General features: G+C 44.6%; 1 protein-coding gene across 2 annotated transcripts in view; it reads left to right on the plus strand.

Moving 5' to 3' along the window:
- braf (B-Raf proto-oncogene, serine/threonine kinase) overlaps positions 1–26,622 on the plus strand; it is an 82,394-nt gene that overhangs the window by 32,559 nt on the left and 23,213 nt on the right. Inside the window, exons 7-14 of one of the 2 annotated variants that reach the window (XM_034163122.1) lie at positions 1,903–2,022; positions 8,946–9,105; positions 9,981–10,020; positions 16,459–16,578; positions 23,156–23,292; positions 23,394–23,511; positions 25,540–25,624; positions 25,877–26,053. In XM_034163122.1, the coding sequence (XP_034019013.1) occupies positions 1,903–2,022; positions 8,946–9,105; positions 9,981–10,020; positions 16,459–16,578; positions 23,156–23,292; positions 23,394–23,511; positions 25,540–25,624; positions 25,877–26,053 (957 nt within the window). The remainder of the gene's footprint in view (positions 1–1,902; positions 2,023–8,945; positions 9,106–9,980; positions 10,021–16,458; positions 16,579–23,155; positions 23,293–23,393; positions 23,512–25,539; positions 25,625–25,876; positions 26,054–26,622) is intronic. The other variant, XM_034163123.1, reaches the window with a different exon arrangement.

The raw sequence follows: 26,622 nt of genomic DNA on the forward strand, positions 1-26,622 counted from the left end.
GACTGCACGGTGGTTCTCCTCCTAACGCTTTACTTTGTTGTGGACATTAAAAGTTATGAGCCAGTTATTTTTTCAGTTATCACCCCTTAAGCGGATGTAACGGGTAAAGCTACCAAAAGCTGCTAAAACATTAAATCCAGCGACAGTTTGACTCAGTGTGTCTCCTGCAACAGAGACGCCTGATCCGTGAGGATGTTTGTCCACAACAAGAAGACAGATTATTCCAGGTGTTTGTCTTAAAATACTTGTAACAGGCAGACACGGTCTCCATGACCAGACGCATTGACCAGACACCGAGACGCCCACGTTCAGCAGCTGTCACGCAAAGTGACCACGCGCCCAATTATACAGAACTTTCTTAAAATGTCTTAAACTAAGATATTACTACAGCTCCCCCCACCGTCCACTTGTCATGGAGGACAAAACTGTTGAAAGACTAAAACCGTTTTTTACCCGACTGTAAACAAAGTACTCTGTCTTGGAGATGGCCTCAAGTGGCCAGTCATGGTACTGCACTTTTGCGTCGACCTCATTTCTCGCGGGCTCAGGTTTCCGCTTGGCTCAGACGTGTCCTCTGGTCTGTCATTATTGTCACTACCCACCAGAAGAAAGTGAGAGCATGGGCCGGTATGAGATTTGGACAGTATGATGACTGTGGGCAAAAATACCGCGGTTTCACGGTATTATGTATAGCTTTAAAATGTGCTTTAACAACATTGTGGCTATTTGCATATGAAGCCCGTGTGATTAAGGCGCACTAATTGACACAATGTCTACCGCTACAAGCACAATACCACTGATACCTTTAGAGAAAATACCAGCATGTATCATCTGCCCCATGGGAAACATGACTTAACTTGCTTAAGGAGAAACATGGCTGGAATAACGTCTGGAACTCTGAATGCTCAATACTTGTCCCAGCTTCACCAACAAAGTGCATGGAATAGATGTATTTGTCCTTCTTGACATGTTTGTGGGAGAAATTTGGTCGACCACAAGCATGACTCGAGTCCACCGCTTTTACTTCTCAGTGGTTCAAAGATGGGATAAAGTTTACTCCTTCCATGTAATCCTTTGCGGGTATCTTGAATCGTCCGACACAGGCCACAGCTACGGTGCTTTGTTGCCACCATTTTTGGCTTGAAAGGGTTATTCTGCAGAAAATAAAAATAAAAAGCCAACTTGGTCCTTTTAGACGGAGGGAAAAGTTTAGTGCAGGCTTCGCCTCCTTCAGTCATGATGCAGAGCTAGCTAGCGTTAGCTGCCTGTTTGTAAACAGAGACAGAGGTGCGCACCAGGGGGAAGGGCGGCAGCGGCCACCTCCGCTCTGCCTGTCAAGAATTCTCATAACCCGCTCATACCGTACAGACGGTATAACGGAAAATTTTATTGGTTCTGATACTGTGGCTTTTTCATACCGCGGTATACCGTGAAACCGTTATCAGCCCATGTCTAGTCACAGGGTCAGAGTCGTATTAAGTCATAGAAACTACACAATATTTTGACAGATTTCATAGTCCATGGACTAAGCAGGTTTTCAGTACTGCCTGCAGGGGAAGAACTGAAATGTCCAGCCTCAGTGTACCAGGATCTACACAATAATCTATGGTGGCCATTGGGGGTGGCAACTGTAGCTCGATAGGGTCACACAGGGGTCAAAAAAAAAAAAAAAATGCTCCCATCATTTTGAAAACAACACCACATTATATATCTGATCATAAAGATTCCAAAAAGGCATAGTTTGGATGTTCTGGGGTAAAAAAAAAAAACAGCAGATACTGTGGCAAAGGTCAGTTTCAGTTCCAGTGGGCGTTGACCTTGTTTGACCTTTACTTTGAAGACCATTCAACACAGTCAAACCTGTTCCATTTATTAATCCTGTTAGTTCTTATTCTAATGCAGCTTGTTGCTGGTGTCCAAGTTCTTTGAGCATCACCCGCTCACCCAGGAGGAGGTCTCTTCAGAGGGAACCACCCCCGTGTCCGAAGCCTGCCCGTCACTGCCCCCGTCCGAGTCCACAGGGTGAGTCCTCCACCTTCAGTCCTCACTGCAGCAGCCACACAGCACGCAGTCTGCGGACACACCCACTTCAAAGATTCAAGATTCAAACAACTTTATTGATCTCTAAAAGGGCATTTCATATCACACCCAGTTACCTCAGACAAAAAAATACAGCAATTAAACCACCATTATTACTAGTTGAACGTAATAATGGCACACATCAGAATTAAAACACCGCACATATACATTTGATTGTTTATGTATGCTAAATTTTGAAATGGTCTGTCATCAGAATTGAGGCAGTATGAGTGTGAGTTTATATCAGTTACTATCCGTGTGTGCATAATGTCTGGAATTGCCTTGACAACAACTGTAGGGGAACCAGAGAGATAAGAGGGGGAGCCGAATGGGTCACCAAGGCTGTAGAAATTCTTCTGGAGGAAAACAAACTGGGCGTTTTGACCTTCGATGGCTGATAAGCCTGCCATGTTTAGGGTTAAGTCTGGTTCACATGGCAAGATAATTAGGCCGATATCAGACCCGATCTTACCCTTCCGGCAATCTTAAGGATGCCCCGACAATCCTGATGACGCTAAAGATAATCTTATCAGATGTTCCTGCCATGTGTGGTGTGTTCAGAGCGCTCTGATCTGCTCGTAAGGACGTCAGGAGCGCTCCAATTGCAAATCGGGGATATTCAACATGTTGGATCGTCTTGGCCCCTCCACGAAGCTCAAACTCCCATGAACCCTCGAGCACCCTCCATTGGGTGCTCTATGGTTCATGGGAGTTTGTCCAACCAGTCCACATGTGCTTTGTGGATCTGGAGAAGACACTCAACCATGTCCCTTGAGGCACCCTGTGGGGGGTGCTCTGGGAGTATGGGGTCCTTTGCTAAGGGCTGTCCAGTCCCTGTACGACCACAGCAGGAGTTTGGTTCGCATTGCTGGTAGTAAGTCAAACCTGTTTCCAGTACACGTTGGCCTCTGCCAGGGCTGCCCTTTGTCACCGGTTCTGTTCATTATTTTTATGGACAGAATTTCTAGGCGCAGCCAGGGTGTAGAGGGAGTCCGGTTTGGGAACCACAGAATCTCATCTCTGCTGTTTGCGGACGATGTGGTACTGTTGGCTTCGTCAAATCAGGACCTTCAGCACGCACTGGGGTGGTTTGCAGCTGAGTGTTAAGCATCCGGGATGAAAATCAGCACCTCCAAATCCGAGGCCATGGTTCTCGACAGGAAAAAGGTGCTTTTCCCTCTTCAGGTTGGTGGAGTATCCTTGCCTCAAGTGGAGGAGTTTAAGTATCTTGGGGTCTTGTTCACGAGTGAGGGACAGATGGAGCATGAGATCGACAGACGGGTGCAACGTCTGCAGTGATGCGGTCGCTGTATCGGACCGTCGTGGTGAAGAGAGAGCTGAGTAGGGGGGCGAAGCTCTCGATTTACTGATCAATCTACGTTCCGATCCTCACCTATGGTCATGAGATTTGGCTCATGACCAAAAGAACGAGATCGCGAGTACAAGCGGCCGAGATGGGTTTCCTCCGCAAGGTGGCTGGGCGCTCCCTTAGAGATAGGGTGAGGAGCTCGGTCACTCGGGAGGAGCTCAGAGTGCAGCCGCTGCTCCTCCATGTCGAAAGGATCCAGCTGAGGTGGCTCAGACATCTTTTCCGGATGCCCCCTGGACACCTCGCTGGAGAGGCGTTCCGGGCACGTCCCATTGGGAGGAGGCCCCGGGGAGACCCAAGACACGCTGGAGGGACTACGTCTCTCGGCTGGCTTGGGAACGCCTTGGGGTTCCCCCGGAGGAGCTGGGGGAGGTGTGTGTGGATCGGGAGGTCTGGGCGGCTTTGTTTGAGCTGCTGCCCCTGCGACCCGACTCCAGATGAAGCGGAAGAAAATGGATGGATGGATTGTCTTGGCCCGATGTCGCAGCTTCGACCTCAAACGAGCATGCAGCCTGCTGAATGTGATGTGCAGCCAATCAGAAAGCGAGGTGACGGATGCACAGACCGGAAAATAAAATCAAAACAGCTGTTCTGACTTACCAGACAGTCCAGTGGTCGCGCTGTCTCCACTCCTTTAAAGAACGCCTTTTCTTTTTCTTTTTGTATTGTTTTTTCTCTCTGTTTTAAATAGTCCACAAAGTATCTCCGTTTCTTTATTCTGAAGTCACATTTAATCTCCAGAGATTTCCTGTCTGACCTGGGAATGTTCATGTGTGAAATCTGTTCATGTGTGGCTGAACACCACACGCTGTATGACTAAACCTGTTAGATCTAGGATTTTTTTATTTTTTCCTCTTTGCGTGTGTGGTCTCTCAGGTTTTGGAAACCTACAGATCATTTTAAAATCCTCCCATGTAAACCAGGCATTAAGCAGAGAAACACAGAAATTCCTTTTATGGCTCCTCTGACTGACCAAATCCAATTTCTGAGTATTCCCTGGTCTCCAGCATCTTCCTTTGCAAGGCAGTTGCTCTGAGATGTTTTCCAGCCACTCACCTGCATGTCTTTGATCTGAGGTGTCCACGGAGGATCCTTGGGGTCTGACATGCATGGCTCCACTCTCTGTGGAAGACATTGAAGATTTATCTTTATTCGCTTTATGGTGGGAGGTTTGGTGCTGATTGGTTTGTGCACTGGCCTGACCCACAGGAATATTAGCAAGAAGGCTGCTTCCAGAATCTCGTCCCCTCATCTGTCCGTCATGACTGAGTTGGGCAATGCTGTGTAATCTCAGACTGCGTTAACTCTTGAACTCAAATGCAAAATGGATACAATCTTGGAGAATATACACTGCATTGCAAAGGAATGTGCTGCTGAGGACCGGAGAATATTCTTCATAAATTTGGACTCTAGGCAGTCAGAGGTGCAGTAAATGGAATTCTGTATCTCTCAGCCTAACATCAACATGGCAGCCTTATCGGCTCCTGAAGATCAAATGCCATGCTCTTCCCCCAAAAGGATCTACAGCCTTGGTGAAGGAATTTGGCTCCCCCTTCTCATCTATCTACCCCCCCAGCCTGCAACGTCAGACTTTACGCACACACAGACAGAAACTGACAGAAATTTAACTCATCTGCACACGTCACGTCTCCCTCCCTCCATCCCTATTACCCCCCCACCCCACCCCTGTGTCTCTCCACTCCCCTCACCCTGGCTTCCTCCCTGCCACATTGAAGGCAGCGTGGTTTTTACTGCTGCAGCCTTCGACCCCCCCCCCCCCAAGCTGGGCGGCGCGGGCCCCTCCTGCTGCAGCCTTCACCCACTTTGCCTCAATTCGGATGATGGACTGCTTCAAGTTTATCAATCAATCAATCAACTTTTTTCTTGTATAGCGCCAAATCACAACAAACAGTTGCCCCAAGGCGCTCCACATTGCAAGGCAAGGCCATACAATAATTATGAAACACAGTCTATGTCTAAAGCAACATAACCAAGGGATGGTCCAGGGTCACCCGATCCAGCCCTAACTATAAGCCTTAGCGAAAAGGAAAGTTTTAAGCCTAATCTTAAAAGTAGAGAGGGTATCTGTCTCCCTGATCTGAATTGGGAGCTGGTTCCACAGGAGAGGAGCCTGAAAGCTGAAGGCTCTGCCTCCCATTCTACTCTTACAAACCCTAGGAACTACAAGTAAGCCCGCAGTCTGAGAGCGAAGCGCTCTAATGGGGTAATATGGTACTACGAGGTCCCTAAGATAAGATGGGATCTGATTATTCAAAACCTTATAAGTAAGAAGAAGAATTTTAAATTCTATTCTAGCATTAACAGGAAGCCAATGAAGGGAGGCCAACACGGGTGAGATATGCTCTCTCCTGCTAGTCCCCGTCAGTACTCTAGCTGCAGCATTCTGAACCAACTGAAGGCTTTTTAGGGAACTTTTAGGACAACCTGATAATAATGAATTACAATAGTCCAGCCTAGAGGAAACAAATGCATGAATTAGTTTTTCAGCATCACTCTGAGACAAGACCTTTCTGATTTTAGAGATATTGCGTAAATGCAAAAAGGCAGTCCTACATATTTGTTTAATATGCGCTTTGAATGACATATCCTGATCAAAAATAACTCCAAGATTTCTCACAGTATTACTAGAGATCAGGGAAATGCCATCCAGAGTAACGATCTGGTTAGACACCATGCTTCTAAGATTTGTGGGGCCAAGTACAATAACTTCAGTTTTATCTGAGTTTAAAAGCAGGAAATTAGAGGTCATCCATGTCTTTATGTCTGTAAGACAATCCTGCAGTTTAGCTAATTGGTGCGTATCCTCTGGCTTCATGGATAGATAAAGCTGGGTATCATCTGCGTAACAATGAAAATTTAAGCAATACCGTCTAATAATACTGCCCAAGGGAAGCATGTATAAAGTGAATAAAATTGGTCCTAGCACAGACCCTTGTGGAACTCCATAATTAACTTTAGTCTGTGAAGAAGATTCCCCATTTACATGAACAAACTGTAATCTATTAGACAAATATGATTCAAACCACCGCAGCGCAGTGCCTTTAATACCTATGACATGCTCTAATCTCTGTAATAAAATTTTATGGTCAACAGTATCAAAAGCAGCACTGAGGTCCAACAGAACAAGCACAGAGATAAGTCCACTGTCCGAAGCCATAAGAAGATCATTTGTAACCTTCACTAATGCTGTTTCTGTACTATGATGAATTCTAAAACCTGACTGAAACTCTTCAAATAGACCATTCCTCTGCAGATGATCAGTTAGCTGTTTTACAACTACCCTTTCAAGAATTTTTGAGAGAAAAGGAAGGTTGGAGATTGGCCTATAATTAGCTAGTCAAGTGATGGCTTTTTAAGTAATGGTTTAATTACTGCCACCTTAAAGGCCTGTGGTACATAACCAACTAATAAAGATAGATTGATCATATTTAAGATCGAAGCATTAAATAATGGTAGGACTTCCTTGAGCAGCCTGGTAGGAATGGGGTCTAATAAGCATGTTGATGGTTTGGATGAAGTAACTAATGAAAATAACTCAGACAGAACAATCGGAGAGAAAGAGTCTAACCAAATACCGGCATCACTGAAAGCAGCCAAAGATAACGATACGTCTTTGGGATGGTTATGAGTAATTTTTTCTCTAATAGTCAAAATTTTGTTAGCAAAGAAAGTCATGAAGTCATTACTAGTTAAAGTTAATGGAATACTCAGCTCAATAGAGCTCTGACTCTTTGTCAGCCTGGCTACAGTGCTGAAAAGAAACCTGGGGTTGTTCTTAGTGCACATAAACAATGTCAAATGTATATGTGTTGTCTTTAATTCTAATGTGTGCCATTATTATGGTAAACAAGTAACTGTGGATAAATTGCTGTATCTTGTCTGAGGTAATTGGAGTGTAAATGTAATTTCAGTGTTGTTGCACTCGTGTAATGACAATGTCAGTAAATCTCATATTATTATTATTATGTCCGCCAAGGATATAATGAAATCACCTGCGTTTGTTTGTCCGTCTGTCTGTTAGCGGGATTATGTAAAAACTACTTCACAGATTTTGACGAAATTTTCACACATACTCCATTAAATTTTGGAGGTGATGTGGATTGGCGGATGTCAGAAATCTGTAATTGCTCTTGTTGTTGCTGTCTGTAAAACTGTCTTAAGTTGGACCATTAACCCTAACATGACCGAGTGGGGTCATTTATGACCTCTGGCATATATTTGTGTGCACCATGTTTCTAATTTTAATCAGAAAATAGCTTCCTAACATGAATTAGTCAATCTATTTGTCCTGCATTTCTTCATAGAATTTTGCAAGGATTGGCTGATCCATGTGGCAAGAATAATGATGTATGACATTTTAGCTTCAGATAAATCTTTTTATTTGGGACTGTAATGTGTGTTACATTCACATATTGCATACGTTAAATCCCCCCCCCCCCCCCCATTCTTTTTTTTTTTTTTTTTTACAAGAAAAAACTTAAAAACAAACCAATACTCAGCAGAGACAAAATAAAATTGCAAAGTAAAATAAAATTGAATATAATATACATTGTATAGTACTATGACAATTAGGTCCACCACAAGTCCAAAATCACAGAAATACACACAAGTCAGAGGGCATTTCAGTTTGTGTGAGATTTGTTTTGTTTAAAACCACTTGCCAAATGTCCAAAAGTCCATCAGTGTTGTCGTGAAGAATATATGTGAGTCTCTCAAGCGGGATTATCTTCAGCAGATGGTTTTATAATTTGCCAACTGTAATCATTATATTTTACTGCTTAGCAGGGAAGCCAACAGACAGAGCATAGCAAGATTTATTTATTGCATATTTAAAGTGAAGCAGCAGCAAACGGTGGACGCTCACTGCACATGGCAGACGAAGTGAGAAGCAGTGAGTCACGTTTGACTGACTGACTAAAAAAGTCTTTTTTCTTATCAGATTTGGTCCGTTTTGATCTGTTGGTCAACAGGGTGCACACTGTGGACTCACAGGGCGGCTTTGGAGGAAATCAACATGAAAAAGGTGACGTAGACGTGAGGCGGCTGCACTGACGACTGAGCAACGTGCAAATGCAGCCGCTCCACTCACAGTGCGATTTTTACTGCACTGTCAACACAATTAATGCAGTTATCATTCTAAAAGCAAACCACCATGATATAAAATCACACTAATGTAAACTTTGCAAGTAATCCATGGTGCACACGCGAGCCATGAGGGTGGTCCATATGGATGACAGATCAGCAGCAGACAGCTCTATTACAACAGAGAAAAGGCTTCAGGTGTGCCTACGTTTCACCTGGCTGAGGCAGACAGATGATGACTTTGACCAGGTTGTCTGTCTGACTGAATGCCACTCGGGACCTGGACCTGGGGTACCTGGGGTGGTTCTGTGGTGTGGTGAATGAAGCATTCCAGACTTGATGTCTGACTGGCAGAACGACCTGTGCGATGTACTCACCTGTGTTGTGTTTTCAGGTTGCTGTGTCACGCTACTGTGTCTCCATCGAAGTCCATACCCATCCCGCCGGGTTTACGGCCCAGCGAGGAGGACCACCGTAACCAGTTTGGCCAACGTGACCGTTCCTCCTCTGCCCCCAATGTCCACATCAACACCATTGAGCCAGTCAACATTGATGTAAGTGTGCAGCTCCCTCTGGTGCACGATATAAGAACTGCTGGATGGGATTTCATTTATGGACTGACTTTAAGAACATCTGACACGTTGTCCAGTTATGGTCAGAAGTTGACATACACTCATCAGGGTCATGATGTCGAGGTAATTTTGAGCTTTTAATGATGACCTTGAACTGTTCTTTTGTCAGGATGTAATGATTGTACAGCAAGCATCATTAGTGAATCTCTAAAACAAGAGTTGGCTGCACATTTCAGTAGAAACATGCTGGGATCTCAGCTGCACAGGGCACTTTGTCCTCAATTCTGTTAACGTTAAAGCAGGTTCTTTCTGTGGTTGGATCCAGAAGTGTGCCGAGCTCATTGTCTGTAGCAGAGCATGAGGCTGTAACGGGCTGCATGAGCGCGCAGCTGCAGCGGGAGCTACAGTCTCTCTGCTAGGCTGTTTTTTGTTTTGTTTTTTTTGTGAGTGTGCAGCTGCATTTATTTCAATCTGACTGTGATTTTACTGCAACTGCATCAAAGTTAACACATTTATCACTTGAAAAACAAGTCACACAAAATCACACTTTTGTAAACTTTTGGTTCACATGATGCTGAAGTCTGGGGGGTGGGGTCTGTGTGCCTCATGCATCAGCTGTGGGTCATGGAGTATTTCCAGTAGAGGTCTGTCATATGTCATTTAAAATTTCATCACATTTTGGAAACTGCAGAACCACAAAGACCAAAGTTCGCTCCGGTTTTCACTGTGGCGTGTTTTAAATGAAGCGCCATGAGCTTCGTGTCAGCGTGCCTCTGAAGCACCGACTCTGTGATGTACCTCCTGATGCCGCCAGGGTCACGCTCTCTAACACTGCACTTTACTTTTCTTCCATCTAGGACCTGATTCGAGACCATGGCCTACAGAGGTCGGATGGAGGTAAGGATGATGTTCCAGACTTTTGACTTCATTGTTTCCTCCCATTCCGTGTCTGCGTACTCTTGTTTTGTGTGTGTTGGATTTACTCGTCCTGCTGTCATGTCTGCACCCTACCAGTCAGGACCTCACCTACCTCTTAAACAAACATGCTACCAACATGCTTTAAACTGGGGCTGCACCATTTTAATAGCACAGTCGTGTGCGGTTGTAAATGCTGATGTTTTTTTGTTCTTCAGGTGTTGGTGAAGGCTGAGTTTTGGGGCGTGGGCTTTTTGGCGTCCACACCTCCACAGGTTGGCATTTGTTCTGTTCCATAAAACCACAGCTGACCACATATTGGTGTGGAAAACTTTGAGACAGATTCAGTTTGTTCAGTTTAGCAGTCCGTTAGCATAAGCAAATGCAGCCTACTGCTAAAGGCTAAGCTAACGTTATCTTAAAGTGGTGTTCAGTCGTGCACTAGCCTCTTACAACTGTGACGTCTATAATCAAAGTTTTATTTTCATATTAACCGTGGACGCTGGACACACCGGGTCTGGAACTTGTCCACTCTGAACAGTGTTGATTCACCTTCATGATGTAAACAAACATCTCTGAGCAGAAAATCAGGGAAAAGTAGTTGATGTTCAAGGACCGGCCAATCAGCATGTAGGCCCCTCCCACCAGCACGATTGACAGATAAAAGAGCATGATGGGGAAAAGGTTGACTTTAAGTAAATGACATTTTGAAATCAATACTGGTGGAAATAGAAAGATGAAATTATATTTCATAATAATATGTAGTTTTTAAAGCATAATGCAAAATATTTTAAAATGACTAAAATTTTAAAAATGTTTTTTATTACTTCAGAATTTCATGGTGATATTATGTAACTCTATATGAGCACTTTATTTCATAATGTCTTTTATTTATTTATTTAATATTGAACAGTTAGAGGCTCCATTTCAGTGCGCCCCCTGCTGGACACACACATATGTTTGTGAAAGGCTCAGTCCATATTATCAGCCAACTGGTCTATCGGTCGGACTCGAACTCCAACCTGTTTCCTGACGTTCTGTGGTTACAGTGGGGTTTTAAGGGTCCGCACACATGTTGGTTCCAGGGTCTCCTGGTGTCTTTAATCTGCTGCTAACTTGGACTCACCATTAATAAATCAAACATCCATGTGCAGAGCAGCAGTTCATGACTTCACATCTGGGTGCTCACAGCCTGATAACACGCCACAGTCAAGCCTGATCACCGTAAAGCAGAAACAGATTTCAGGAGAAACCCAGAACACACTTCATGGTGTGCAGGAGACGCACGCCGTGTTTCCTGCTGCAAAGGTTGTCCCGTTTGTGGCTGATGCAGAGGTCCGTTATGGGAAATAAACACATGTTCTGAGGCCCCGTTTTACTGAGCACTGAAACTTCCACGGTGCGCATGAAGATGGAGTTATTTCTGTGTCAAACATGGACAAAGAACCAATATATAAACCTCCACCCTGCGTGAGAGATTACTGGGTAGTATTATTCTGTGTTTATGCAAACAGTGTCATCTTCTTTTGGCTGCTCCCATTAGGGGGCGCCACAGCAGATAAGTTGTCTCCATCTCACCCTGTCCTCTGTATCTTCCTCTGTTTCACCAACCACGTGCATGTCCTCCCTCAGCACATCAATCAATCAATCAATCAATTTTTTTATATAGCGCCAAATCACAACAAACAGTTGCCCCAAGGCGCTTTATATTGTAAGGCAAGGCCATACAATAATTATGTAAAACCCCAACGGTCAAAACGACCCCCTGTGAGCAAGCACTTGGCTACAGTGGGAAGGAAAAACTCCCTTTTAACAGGAAGAAACCTCCAGCAGAACCAGGCTCAGGGAGGGGCAGTCTTCTGCTGGGACTGGTTGGGGCTGAGGGAGAGAACCAGGAAAAAGACATGCTGTGGAGGGGAGCAGAGATCGATCACTAATGATTAAATGCAGAGTGGTACATACAGAGCAAAAAGAGAAAGAAACACTCAGTGCATCATGGGAACCCCCCAGCAGTCTACGTCTATAGCAGCATAACTAAGGGATGGTTCAGGGTCACCTGATCCAGCCCTAACTATAAGCTTTAGCAAAAAGGAAAGTTTTAAGCCTAATCTTAAAAGTAGAGAGGGTGTCTGTCTCCCTGATCTGAATTGGGAGCTGGTTCCACAGGAGAGGAGCCTGAAAGCTGAAGGCTCTGCCTCCCATTCTACTCTTACAAACCCTAGGAACTACAAGTAACCTGCAGTCTGAGAGCGAAGCGCTCTATTGGGGTGATATGGTACTACGAGGTCCCTAAGATAAGATGGGACCTGATTATTCAAAACCTTATAAGTAAGAAGAAGAATTTTAAATTCTATTCTAGAATTAACAGGAAGCCAATGAAGAGAGGCCAATATGGGTGAGATATGCTCTCTCCTTCTAGTCCCTGTCAGTACTCTAGCTGCAGCATTTTGAATTAACTGAAGGCTTTTTAGGGAACTTTTAGGACAACCTGATAATAATGAATTACAATAGTCCAGCCTAGAGGAAATAAATGCATGAATTAGTTTTTCAGCATCACTCTGAGACAAGACCTTTCTGATTTTAGAGATATTGCGTAAATGCAAAAAAGCAGTCCTACATATTTGCTTAATATGCGCTTTGAATGACATATCCTGATCAAAAATGACTCCAAGATTTCTCACAGTATTACTAGAGGTCAGGGTAATGCCATCCAGAGTAAGGATCTGGTTAGACACCATGTTTCTAAGATTTGTGGGGCCAAGTACAATAACTTCAGTTTTATCTGAGTTTAAAAGCAGGAAATTAGAGGTCATCCATGTCTTTATGTCTGTAAGACAATCCTGCAGTTTAGCTAATTGGTGTGTGTCCTCTGGCTTCATGGATAGATAAAGCTGGGTATCATCTGCGTAACAATGAAAATTTAAGCAATACCATCTAATAATACTGCCTAAGGGAAGCATGTATAAAGTGAATAAAATTGGTCCTAGCACAGAACCTTGTGGAACTCCATAATTAACTTTAGTCTGTGAAGAAGATTCCCCATTTACATGAACAAATTGTAATCTATTAGACAAATATGATTCAAACCACCGCAGCGCAGTGCCTTTAATACCTATGGCATTCCATAAACCTCTTTGGCCTCCTCCTGCCTGATGGCTCCATCCTCAGCATCCTTCTCCCTATATACCCTGTGTCCCTCCTCTGCACACGTCCACACTCATCTGGGCTCCCTCTCATTCATGCACATGTACTCAGTCTTGCTTTTATGAACTTTCATTGCCCTTCTCTCCAAAGCATATCTCCACCTCTCCAGGCTCGACTCAACCTGCTCTCTACTCTCACAACAGATCACAATGTCATCTGCAAACATCATAGTCCATGGGGACTCCTGTCTGATCTCATCTGTCAACCTGTCCATCACCACTGCAAACAAGAAAGGACTCAGAGCTGATCCTTGGTGTAATCCCACCTCCACCTTGAATGAGTCTCTTATTCCTACTGCACATCTCCATGCTGTCACACTGTCCTTGCACATGTCCTGCACTATCCTCACATACTTCTGCCACTCCAGACGTCCTCATATAATACCACAACTCTTCTCTTGGCTCCCTGTCATAAGCGTTTTCTAAGTCCACAAACACACAATGTAACTCTTTCTGTCCTTCTCTGTACTTTTCCAACAGTATTCTCAGAGCAAACATTGCATCTGTAGTGCTCTTTCTCAGCATGAAACCATATTGCTGCTCACAGATCTTCACCTGTTTTCAAAGCCTAGCTTCTACTAGTCTTTCCCATAACTTCATGCTTCTTGAAGGCAAAAGTTGGTGTGACAACACCGTTGCCCACGTGGCTCTGTGGGTCAGGCCCACATCTTACAGCTGCATCGCTATGAGTCATGTGGTCCTTGTGGGTGCCCGTGGGGGTGCGGGAGGTGGTGCACGTATGGGCTCAGACCCCATGTATACCTTCTGGCAGGTCTAGTTGTTGTTGTTATCATCTCTGCTCCCAGAATCAGCTGCGGTGGTTATCATGTATAAATAAATTCATGTTGTAAACAGTAGAGTTCCAGCTGTGCTTTGACTGGAAATCTGATGCTCAGAATTTGTAGCATCACAGAACTGAGCCGACGCTTCAAGCATTTTATGGCTTTACAATATTGACACTTAAAACAGATCTGACACCTCAGATACCGAGTTTCTGCTGCAGCGGACAGACGTGATAAAGATCTTACTGTACTATATGTGCAGTTGTTTTAGAATCTGGGCTCCATCTGCCTGCAGAGGCACCACCCGCTGATACTGTTCACGAAACTCGAACCTCAAGGTCAAGTCTCAAATCTTTGAGGTTGAGTTGCAAGTCAGGTCTCAAGACACTGTGAGACTTAAGTACAGCTCGAGTCCAGTTCTGAAAGTTCAGTCCCCATGCCTGGTCTGTGAGGTCCTTTTCTCCTTTCTTCATGTTTAAGTTCATGTACTTCTCCCTGTTTGCCTTACACATCTCCTAATACTCCTGTCTACTTTCTTCATCTCTCCGACTATCCCAAAACGTTTTCTCCAATCTTTGACATCTTGGATCCACCACCAAGTCTCCTTGTCTTCCTTCCACTGACCAGATGTCTCACCCAGTACCTTCCCGTCTGTCTTCTTCACCACATCTGCAACACTTTCCCAGTTGTCCAAAACTGCTTCCCCTCCATCCAGTGCTTCTGTCATCTGCTCACTGAACTTCACACAACAGTCTTCCTCCATCTGATCCTTCCTTAAGCTCTCACTCTCTTCCTCTTCTTCACCTTTGAAGTCATCAGTCTGATGTTGTCTGTATACACTGTCTCCTGCCTCCACCTCACACTCTCCAGTTTCCAGGGCTGTGATTCTTCTGGGTTTTCTGACCTGAAAATGAGGCTCTCGTGAATCATACAATTTGTTGGGGGGGGTCATCTATTGGTAAACATGACTTGTGTGAGGATTCTGGGAAGGACAGGGTGACAGCCAATCAGAGTAGAGAGACACCGTGTCGTCTCTGTTGCTAATCCGCTGCGTTTCTGTGTTTATAAACTCGTTTCTCAGATATGATGTGAAGGCGAGTGAGAAATAAACACTTCTGAAACTGAAAACACTGTTTTTGTAACCTGATAACACGTCTAGAGTCACTGACAGACATCACACGGACCACAGCGTGCACGCGCATCACACGCGGTCAGAGCTAACTTCCACTGTTTTCACGTACACGCACACATACGCCCTCCTGCAGACGACATTAAAATGTAAATAAAATATTGTTTTTGATTGAGTTTATTCTGCAACATCAATATAAACATACAGAGGTATCAATGAAACGCCGATAACACAGTGAAACGCCGATAAGAAGTATTTCCACTGTGGTCTGTGTGAAATTATCACGTGACAAAATGAACGGCCTTGATTGAACAGGTACAAACTGTACAGAAGACGAGGATCTGAATAATTAATGTAAATAACAATAACACACACATAAAGTATTTGTTTTCACATTCTGCTGCTATAAACATCATTTCAGACTGACACGACATTTTTGACAGAAATGTCTTGAAATGTTTTAACTTTAGCTCAGATTATTGACATACATATTTTAATATTTCCCACAATAATCCCAATGTGAAATAATTTTTTCCATCAAATTGTGCAGCCCTGCTTTAAAGCCAGACATTTGAACGTGCTCTTCAGTGACGTATTGCAGAAGATATCTGCTGCTAAATCACATTACATTGTTGAGAAAGTCCAAGTCAAATATTTCAGTAAAGTGCTGCGTTCCGACTTCATGAGGAAGTGTATTTCCAACGTTTGAACAGAATTTTCTTCAAAAGGTGACGTGTAAAACCTTGAAAAATTTGTTTTCACTCATTTATTGTCTCCACCCATTTAGCCCAGTTGGGGGTGGCGTGCGCTCGGCTGGAGCCAATCCCAGCTGTCATCGGGCCAAAGGCGGGGCTCAGCCTGCCTCTGCTACAGTGGTGTGGGTTTACATGTGACTGTTTCCTGAGGACGTCGGGTTTGTTTGCACAGCAGTTAACATGACGCTGCGCTGTTAAAATAAAGGCGACGGTAAAGAATGTCCGTTTAAAGCCGCGTTGTTATTTTTAGTGGAACCTGTAACAAAATCTCAACGTCACTTTCTTTCTCAGAGGAAGCAAAATGCCATCAAAATTTCCCGGTTTAAGTTTCTAATTCTTAGTGGTCACAAATTTCGAGACCTGGAGTGGACCTGCAGAGCGTCCATTCCCGTCGGACAGTCGGGACCGGGTCCCATCTCTCTGTGAACGCTCTTCCGGTGGTTGTTGCGGTGCATTGGCTTGTCCGCGTGGCTGTGGAGGCTGCAGATGACGGTCAGTGTGCCGGCAGGCTGAGAAGCAGTGATGTCTGTCTGTCTCTCTTTGCCCCGCAGCCCCCCCGAGCCACCCCGCCCGCTGCTTGAGGAAGCATCGAACACGGACCTCGAGCCCCCTCCTATACTCCTACCCCAATGACATAGTCTTTGATTTTGAGCCTGAAGCTGTTTACCGAGGTAGATAGAGGTGTGTGTGTGTTTGTGTGTGTGTTCGTGCTCACTCCTCACACATCCACCATGTCTTTGTGTGCATGCTGCCGGCTTCACTCCATCACTCTTGGGGGTGTGTGGCGCCCTCGTGTGGCCGCCCTCGGCCCCGTCATTGCACCGCTCAGATAACTGCTGCATGAATGTGCACGTTTAAAAATGAATCCACTCACAGTTGACACACTTCACCTTGAATCTGAAGGCCGCATTTTTAAAATGGTAATTTTAGCAAAGAAAACTAAAAAACGTATTTTTTTGGGGGGGGGGGGCAGATGTTCGATATTAAAACTGTAAATGATTATTTGACATGACGCTGAAAAAGTTTTATAAGCAGACAGTCCCTGGTTACTGCACTTATCCCAGGGCCACGGCACATTGTGTGTGTGTGTGTGTGTGTGTGTGTGTGTCAGCTGGTAGGGCCGTCCAGCACACCTTGTGTCAAACCTTTTCCAAAAAATATAAACATGAAATATGAATGTTTAAAGTGTAGGTGACACCAAAAAAATGTGCACAAATAATCACTAAAAATGATGAAATGTTGACATTTTAAGAAATCCTGAGCAATAAAAGTGGATAATAAGTGTGCAGGACAAACTGCAGCTGTCTGAAGCCTGCACTCTGTTTCAACCCTCAGCCGCAGACACATTGTTGATACGTCATCACTGGAATGCGATCAGCCGTAAACACGGGGGAGGTCGAGCTGTTTTCAGACTATTCGTTTTTTCTTGTCACGTCCAGTCTGAAGAAGCTGTGGAGGACACAAACTAATGGTTTTGAGCCTAATTTAGATCACAATGAGGGAGAAGAAACCTTGGAGGAAAACCTTCAGTCTGACCACAGTGACAATGTCGGCAGAGTTCAGAACACAGAATGATGATTAATAAATAAATAAATAATGTGGGTGATTTCAGCTTGCAGGAGATGATCAGCTTTTTACCTCCAGCTCTGTGGTCACAGTGGACTGATTAAAAAAAGTTTTTTTTAAGTTTGTCTTACTATCCTTGACATCAGGAAAAAGTGATGAGGAAGTGTGGATTTTTTTTTTTTTTTTCTTTGAAACGGGTACATACATTTCAAATCTGAAAAATGACAACGAGGGACTGAAAATATCAGCTTTTTTTTTTTACTTTTATTCATCACATTTTCAAGGAACATTTTCATAACAAAAAAAAACTTATTTCCATCATTAACAGGATTCAGAATGACAAAAAGAAGGGCTACATTAAATAAGGACAAATTAGGGGAAAAAAGGGGGGGGGGTAACAAATAAAATGCCAGAAGTATCTTTATGTTGATCTGTTTCAGTAGACAGATCTACACACCATTTTCTCCATGGTTTTTCTCCTTGGTCTTTTTGGAGTTTTATGGAGTAGGTCATTTGTTCTGCAGTATGTAGCTGCTTCACAATGTTAAGAAATCAGGCTGTGGTACGGCATGTTGTCTGTGATTGTCTTCATACTTGCAGCCAACAAAATCTTAGAGGGTAACATAATTCACATTAATACCCTCAGGGATGATTCCAAGATAAGGACTTGTAAAAGTCATGCAAATATTAAAACCGCGTACCTTTGATGTAATTCTTGTCGCTTTACCCCAGAACACCTGGATAATGGGGCAGGACCAGAATATGTGTGTATGTGTAATCAGCCATGACCTCTCCACATTCCCTCCAGCAATTGTACTGGGTGCCGCTTTCTTTTGATTTCTGTTTAGGGGTGAGGAAGAATCACATCAGGTTCTTCCAGCAAAAGTCCCTCCAAGTCTTTGAGTTTGTGGAGGATGCCTTTGTTTTCCAGGCGCTCAACCACATGTCCCATGTTATTTCCATGTCTAGTTCTCTTTCCCATCTTTGTTTCACGTAGAGGTGAGGCTGTGGTACATTAGTACCGTGGTAAACATGCTATTATTAAATATTAAAACCATTCACAAGGAGTAAATAATATAGTCTTACTGTCCATTTTAATGACATCATCTGAAAACTTATCCACCTTTACAAAATGACATCTGAAAATAATTTAATTCATGGGTGGGCAACAAGGGCCGAGACAATGCAGGTTTTCCTTGCAACCAATCACCTCAGCAGGTGGTTTACTCATGAGCTTCTCCCCTGAACATAAACACAGTGTCTTGGCCCTTTATGGCACATGATTGCCCACCCCTGACCTTCTGTCCTGGTTGAAGAAAAGTCCATTTGTCACAAGTTTTGTGCCAGGTTACCATGCCGGCTGTAATCGGTTGATTGCGGCTGATGGATCAAGTCTCTGCTGAGGACGAAGCCTCTTATTGTTCCACTGCGAGCTGCTTTGCGCAGCAGGTTGAAAGACTCGCAGCTCCTCATCTGCTCATAATGTCTCACGATGAAATTATCCCATGATCCACAAAACAATAAAATAAAATAATGTGAAAATACTCAGTTTTGCCTCCATGTTGAGTGCAGAAGCCGCAGACACTGTGCGTGCGTGCTCGTCAATATCAGTGTTCCACCTGCCAATCAAAAGTATTCTGACACTGAAAATACAGTGCAGCAGTGGCCCGAACCACTCGGTGGAAACGGGGCTGTCAGTCACCTGTAAAAATCCATAAATTAATCCATCAATTAATGGAACTATTAAGATAATTGTTCGCTGTGATCACTTCCTCCTTTTTCTCCAATGTGGGACTCGCCCGGAGGTTCCTGGTTTTAAGTGCGTTTTTAGTATCTCTTCAGTAACTGTGCACCAGGAAAGGATACATTTCAAACTGTTGTTTAATTTTAGTCTTAAATACTCAAAAAAAAAAAAAACATGACGTATAGTGCAGGGGTCGAATTAGTACGTGCATGTGCTAGTTTGTGCACGTATTATTCAAGTGGTGCACGTAATTTTATACTGCACTTGCACTGGTGCAAGTAACTTTATCCAAGTTTTATCAACTATAAGCAGCAGTAGAATGAACCAGTAAAGGAATAAATAAGGAAAAAACAATTTCCAGTGTGTTGTCTTTGTCTTCCCTGCGTTTTATGACTCTCACACATGGAGCGAGTTGCTGTGCTCTGTTTGTTGTGGAAAGCTGACACAAGTTGCCAGCGGCGCCATCCCTGGGTTCACAACATCCTCATGAGATGTTCCCAATTCAGGGAGTTTCATTATTTGCTGCAGGAGCTGCAGCAAATAACTGGAGCTGCAGGAGCTGCAGCAAATAACTGGAGCTGCAGGAGCTGCAGCAAATAACTGGAGCTGCAGGAGCTGCAGCAAATAACTGGAGCTGCAGGAGCTCCAAAGCTCCAAACTGGGTGCCGCTGCGGTTCCTTGCTCTCTCTCCCCTCAAACTCTGTCATCATTGTGTTATAAACCAGTCACCATTTGTTTTAGTATACATCTGTGCAGTTGATAAAATAATCATCACGGACGATTCATTTGCGTGCGCACACGTGGGAAAAAAAATTGTCTGCCGCTGCTGCTGCTCATGTCCACATCAAGTATAAACTCCAGACATCTCCACGTCACTACATATCCAGTCCCTGATTGGTCATCGCGGCGCGACAAGTTGAAAAAGTTCAGATTTTTCAACTTGGGGAGGAAGGCAACACGACGCGATATCGCGCCACAAACGCACCAATCGCTCAAAATCGCTTCATTCCTCCAGAGAGGAAGAGTCTGACACATCAGAGGAGGAGTTTTAAGGTTGATGTAAGACTGACTTTTGGTTGTGCAAGTAACTTTTTTTTGGTACAAGTAATTTTTTTGTTACTAGCACCAGTGCAAGTAGGTTAAAAAATGTATTTCGACCCCTGTAGTGTCACCTACACTTTAAGTAGGTATTGACTCTCCACCAGCGTTTACAAGCATTAATCTGATAACACAGAGGCTGGAACGAAAATTAACCGCGCCTTGACACGATGCTGTGCGCTTCAGGCTTGAACTGCACACGACTCTCTGAGCCGGTGTCGCTGACTGAATGGTCCCCCCTAAAAATTGGTCCCCCTGCCTTCATTGTGCATGTGTCATTAGCTGCTTTTCACTGATTATCACCTCATTTCTGCTTCAAACTGCCTCCAGTCATCGTCTGTCTCAGCAACAGACATCTGAAGCTTTTGGACAACAATAATTTCCACATAAATTCAGCATTATTTCATCACAAAAGACGAAGGAAGCCATCAGAGCGCCACAGCAGCACGAGCTGCAGCCATTTGAAAGTGTCACAGAGTATCGCCTTGTTTCTGCTTAAAACTGACTTCAGAATGATTTAAGAGGTTTTACCTTTATCATCTGATGGTCAATAATCCCATTAATCCATTTGATCACTTTGGATGAAGAGACTCCATCTCACACGAGCTGCTGAGCTCCGAAATGACGCATGCACAGTCAACACAGGGAGGACCAATTTTTAGGGATGGACCGTTCAGACTGCGACACCGGGACCACGCGGCCCTCTGAGACGGGACCATGCGAATGTGACCCTCGAAGCAGTCCGAGATGGAAATGGTGCTTTGAATTGAATTCTGGACCACACTGGCAGCCCGTGCAGTGCAGGAAGAGCTGTTTTGTTGAGACCCAATCAGCATCTGGGCAGCAACATTTTGGACAAGGTTTAAGCAGGCTTAGGTCGATGGCCCTGTGTTCCTTGAGGAAATGCAAAGGAGAAGGATCAAAGTGCTTTAAAGTGAGATAGATAAGTGGTATGAAATATTGATTTCTGGAAAATTTTATTTCATGGGATCATGTAAACGGAAGACGAGACCAAGGATGGACCCTTGAGGGACGAGGCAAAACCCACTTTTGAAATAATCCGCACTACCTAAGGACAACTAAATAACACCTATAATCCAGCCTCAGTATACTGTAGCTTATGCGTATGACAGCAGCAGGGGTCAAAATTTAAATTGCTTGAGTCGTATTGAAGTACTGTGCATCCGGAAAGTTTTCACAGTGCTTCGCTTTGTCCACATTTTATGTTAGTCTTATTCCAAAGTGGATGAAATTCATTTTTCTCCACAAAATTCTACCCGCAACACTCCATAATGACAATGTGAAAAAGTTTTTTTTTTTTTTTTTTTTTTGCTAATTCATTAAAAAAAAAAAAAAAAACTAAGAAATCACACGTCTATAAGTATTCACGGCCTTTGCCAATGAAGCTGAAAGTTGAGTTCAGGTGCCTCCTGTTTCCACTGATCATCCTTGAGATGTTTCTACAGCTTGATTGGAGTTGGAAAGACACACACCTGTCTACATATAAGGTCCCACAGTTGACAGTCAGAGCACAAACCAAGCCTGAAGTCAAAGGAATTGTCTGTAGACCTCTGAGACAGGATTGTCTGGAGGCACAAATCTGGGGAAGGCTACAGAAACATTTCTGTTGCTTTGAAGGTCCCAAAGAGCACAGTGGCCTCCATCATCTGTAAACAGAAGAAGTTCAAATCCACCAGGACTCTTCCTAAAGCTGGACGCCCGTCTAAACTGAGCGATCAGGGGAGAAGGACCTTAGTCAGGGAGGTGACCAAGAACCTGATGGTCACTCTGTCAGAGCTCCAGCATTCCTCTGTGGAGAGAGGACAACCTTCCGGGACAGGGGTGCCCAAGTTCGGTCCTCGAGATCTACCTTCCTGACACTCTTAGTTGTCCCCCTGTTCCAACACATCTGAATCCAATGAAAGACTTGTTAGCAGGCTTTTAATGAACCTTTTATTGGATTCAGGTGTGTTGGAACAGGGAGACAACTAAGAGTGTCAGGAAGGTAGATCTCGAGGACCGAACTTGGGCACCCCTGTTCCAGAAGGACAACCATCTCTGCACCAATCCACCAATCAGGCCTGTATGGTAGAGTGGCCAGATGGAAGCCACTCCTCAGTAGCCACTCACACAGCCAAGATATCAAAGGAGTGGCTTCAGGACAACTCTGTGAATGTCCTTGAGTGGCCCAGCCAGAGCACAGACCTGAATCCGATTGAACATCTCTGGAGAGATCTGAAAATGTCTGTGCACGCTCCCCATCCAACCTGATGGAGCTTGAGAGGTGCTGCAAAGAGGAATGGACCAAACTGCCCAAAGATAGGTGCACCAAGCTTGTGGTATCATATTCAAGAAGACTTGAGGCTGGAATTGCTGTCAAAGTAAACAAAGTATTGCGCAAAGACTGTGAATACTTATTGACATGTGACTTCTTAGTTTATTTTTAATAAATTTGCAAAATAAAAAAACTTTTTCATGTTGTTATTATGGGGTGTTGTAAGTAGAATTTTGAGGGAAAAAATGAATTTACTCCATTTACTCAACAGATAAACCAGGATGACCTGATTGGTGGAAGAAGTACCTAAAAGTGCCCTTGGTACACATCCACGCTGCCGTTGTGAGAACCTTTGTGACAGAAGTAGTGGATGGATTTAGTCATGTTAGGAAAGTAACCCATTGACCACCTCGCCTCCCCTCTGCATGTGGTGTATGGTCTCACCAAACAAAACACGGCTGTGCCTCACTGTCCTCTGGAGGACAGGTACTGTCTCCTGCCTAGTCAACTTCTTCTGTCTGTCTGCCTCACTGCTCTGTTTCTGTCTGCCTTCGCTCTTTGCAAGGATCCATCACAGGGCTGTCGGCCACGCCGCCCGCCTCCTTGCCGGGCTCCCTGACGAATGTAAAGGTTCCACAGAAGTCACCGTGCCAACAGAGGGAGCGCAAATCGTCGTCCTCATCTGAGGATCGAAGTAAGATGGTGAGTGGTTCTCACACACACACACACACACACACACACACACACGTGTTGGTACTGTCTGCTGCCTCTGAATATACTAACTGATACCGGGTCTGGACCAGAAAACCCTGGGAAGAAGAGACTCCAGTGACGACTGGGAAATCCCAGAGGGTCAGATCACTCTGGGCCAGAGGATAGGCTCTGGATCCTTCGGAACAGTTTTCAAGGGAAAGTGGCACGGTGAGTCTGTTTCTGTTTTTGATGTCATATCACCCACGTACATTGCGTTGGCTCGACTGTAAGAGGTCTGTCTGAAAATGACGGGATCATCTTAGTGTCACGGACTCAACTTTTACATGTCTTAGATCTGTCACCGTAGGCGGCACAAAATCCTCCTGAAAGGAACTTGCCAACATAAAACATCATCCTCGTAGGTACAGTTTACACTTATGGTGCAGAATGGAATTCCTCTGTCATTTATTGACACAACTTTAACAAGATCACCACAACTAGCACACACTCACAATTAATATGTAACTATTTGACAGCAAGTAAGGCATCAAACCCTCTCGTATATCTCTGCCACCACAGGCGCAACTACTGCTGCTGTTGCAGGTGTGCCCCATTCACGCACAAACTCCCACATTTGTGATTTAGCAATAAGTTATGAAAGCAAGTTACTTTGGTATGAAAAGTATTGACATCTAAGCCAGTTATTGCTCTCAAAAAGGAGTCTTTATTTACAGACCAAGTCACTGACATCAAAAAAAAAAAACTGACGGCGTTATCTGTGCTGTAATTAATTAAAATTAATGCTTTATGTTGACAGGCACAGTTTTAATATCGTGACCGCCTGCAGTCATTACAACATTGTGCACTGGACGTATTATTTACGAGCAACCAAGGAAGCTAGTGATAGCTACAGTTAGCTTACCCTTATGCGCCGTCTCTTATCCTCGCATCTTCGGCTTCATGTTCTCATGTGACTTCCCAAAGTCTGCTGTACTTTCCAGGCGTGGTTTGTCTCGCCGCCTGCAGCCGTCTCTTAAAAACCCACAGAGCAGCAAGCACACGGCGCCCTCTGGTGTTCATGTGTTTGTGTTGCGTATAAATTGATGTCACAGCAGTTGGGCATAGCCGTGCCCTGGTGACCCTGCTCAGGTTGAGGAGGTTCTCTGCTGTAAAGGAACCAGAACTGAGTAGAGTTGAACTGAACTGAACTGAGCCAAGTGGTGCCAGAACTCCATAATGGAAACGTGCCTTGAGTCACAGTTTCTCAAGGTTGTTGCGGCTGAGTCTCCAGTCAACTATGGAACACGTCTGAGGAGAGCTCCACAGCTCTGTGTGTCTGATCTGAGCTCCTGCAGGGGGTGGACATGCTCTTCCCTTGACATCACGAGCAGTCTTTGTTTCAGTCTGGGACGTACATATCATCCCTGTGGACTGAAAAAAAGGACTTGTTGTCCCACTCTGGAAAAGAAAGTGTGATCTCATGCATTGCAACAACTAAAGAGGTACCAGACTGTGCTGAGAGAAATGTTTACAAGGATTGGTCTTACTAGGATTCAGTTCCAGCTGCGTGCTGCTCCGTGACCGGAACAGTCTGACTTCATGCCTAAAAAATCGACCGTCGATTGCATTCTCACCCTGGAAGTACTCACCGAAGTCCAGCATGAGTATGTGTTTGCAGCTAATGTTGATTTTTTTTTTTTCTTCAAAGAGTTTGATTCAGTTGATTGCACTGACCTTTGAGACATCCTGAGAAGTCAGAAGACGTAGAATCCCCAAGAAGCTACTGGACGTCGCAGCCCGTCTGCACACGGGCACTGTGATTGCTGTGCAGAATGGAGGCAGAGACTCTCAGTTTTTACTGGTGTTCCTCAGGGACGTGTTCTTGTTCTGACACTGTTCAGTGCTTGCATGGAGTGCTGGGTCGAGTTGTGGAAACTGGCAACTTAAGGGTCTTTGTTGGCAAACAGATGTTGACTGACCTTGTCTTCGTGGACGACAAGATTTGGGGTGCATTCACTCTGGGCAGTCAATCCATACGGTACCTGTGGATGTTCAGCCCCAAACTCCACTTCATGTGACTAATGTGAGTGCTCAGGTACAGCACACGTTGCTGTGCCTGGCTCACCTTATAGAGGCGGTCTGGGGAGGACGGGCTGGATGTCAGATATCACGTCACTGACGCGACTGTTCAACTTGATGGTTATGAGCACCGTAGATCAGGAGTTTATTGTGATGTTTGTGTGTCGCTGCTCTCAGGCGACGTGGCGGTCAAGATGTTGAACGTCACCGCTCCCACACCTCAGCAACTTCAGGCCTTCAAGAATGAAGTGGGAGTTCTCAGGTACGTCTGGACCTCCCAGCCTCATGTTTCTTAGCACACATTAGCATTTCCAGCGAGTGCAGGCAGACGGCTACCAGCTTATCACTTTGGGTTTCTAATGGACCCTAACGTCTGCTGCAGACTTCACCTCAGGTCGATTCTGCAACCGCCTGCAGTTACTTTTAAAAACTGGTAAACAGTGACGGCAAGAGGCCGTGTAGAGAAAGCATTTCAAAGCGTGTGTGTGTGCGTCTGTGTGTGTTCTAACATCAGGAAAACACGTCATGTGAACATCCTGCTCTTCATGGGCTACACCACTAAGCCTCAGTTGGCCATTGTGACCCAGTGGTGTGAAGGCTCCAGTCTCTACCACCATCTGCACATCATCGAGACCAAGTTTGAGATGATCAAGCTGATTGACATCGCCCGGCAGACCGCTCAGGGCATGGAGTGAGTACCTAAGCAGCCATGAAGCCAAACCTCCACTGGTGAGGAGTCCGATGTGTGACTGTACCGACCAGGCACTGGCTGTAGACTCCAGATATGACCTTCTAAAACTGTGAGGTCCTCGTTCGTTCAGCTGTGGTTTTATCTTTCGACACCAAATCAGCTGGAATGTTTGGAATCAGTCTGTGGTATTTTGAGGCCTAACTCTTTCATACGGACGGGTTTTAAATATTCTAGAGCAGTGTGAAGCCGTCACAGTGTCACTGGAAACCGACACTCTGTCTGTCGTTTAACCTTGATTTCCAGATGAAATGCAAAACTTGTTTTCATCTGAAAAGAGGACTTTAGACCAGTTTCAAAATGCATCCGTCTGAATTGAAAGTCATAAGTTCCAAACATGATTTATTTAACATCTGCCTTCAACAGGACACAAGGCAAACAACGCGTGTCATTTTTAACATTTATTTACAGGTCATAAACGCATTTTCCTGAGATCTGAGTCATAGTTTTATACCCGAGGCTGAGAAACACAAAGGGAAAGGAGGAAAGAGAACAGGGAGCGAAATACTACG

The sequence above is a fragment of the Thalassophryne amazonica genome, chromosome 22, assembly GCF_902500255.1.
Source record: "Thalassophryne amazonica chromosome 22, fThaAma1.1, whole genome shotgun sequence".
NCBI classification, from domain to species: Eukaryota; Metazoa; Chordata; class Actinopteri; order Batrachoidiformes; family Batrachoididae; genus Thalassophryne; species Thalassophryne amazonica.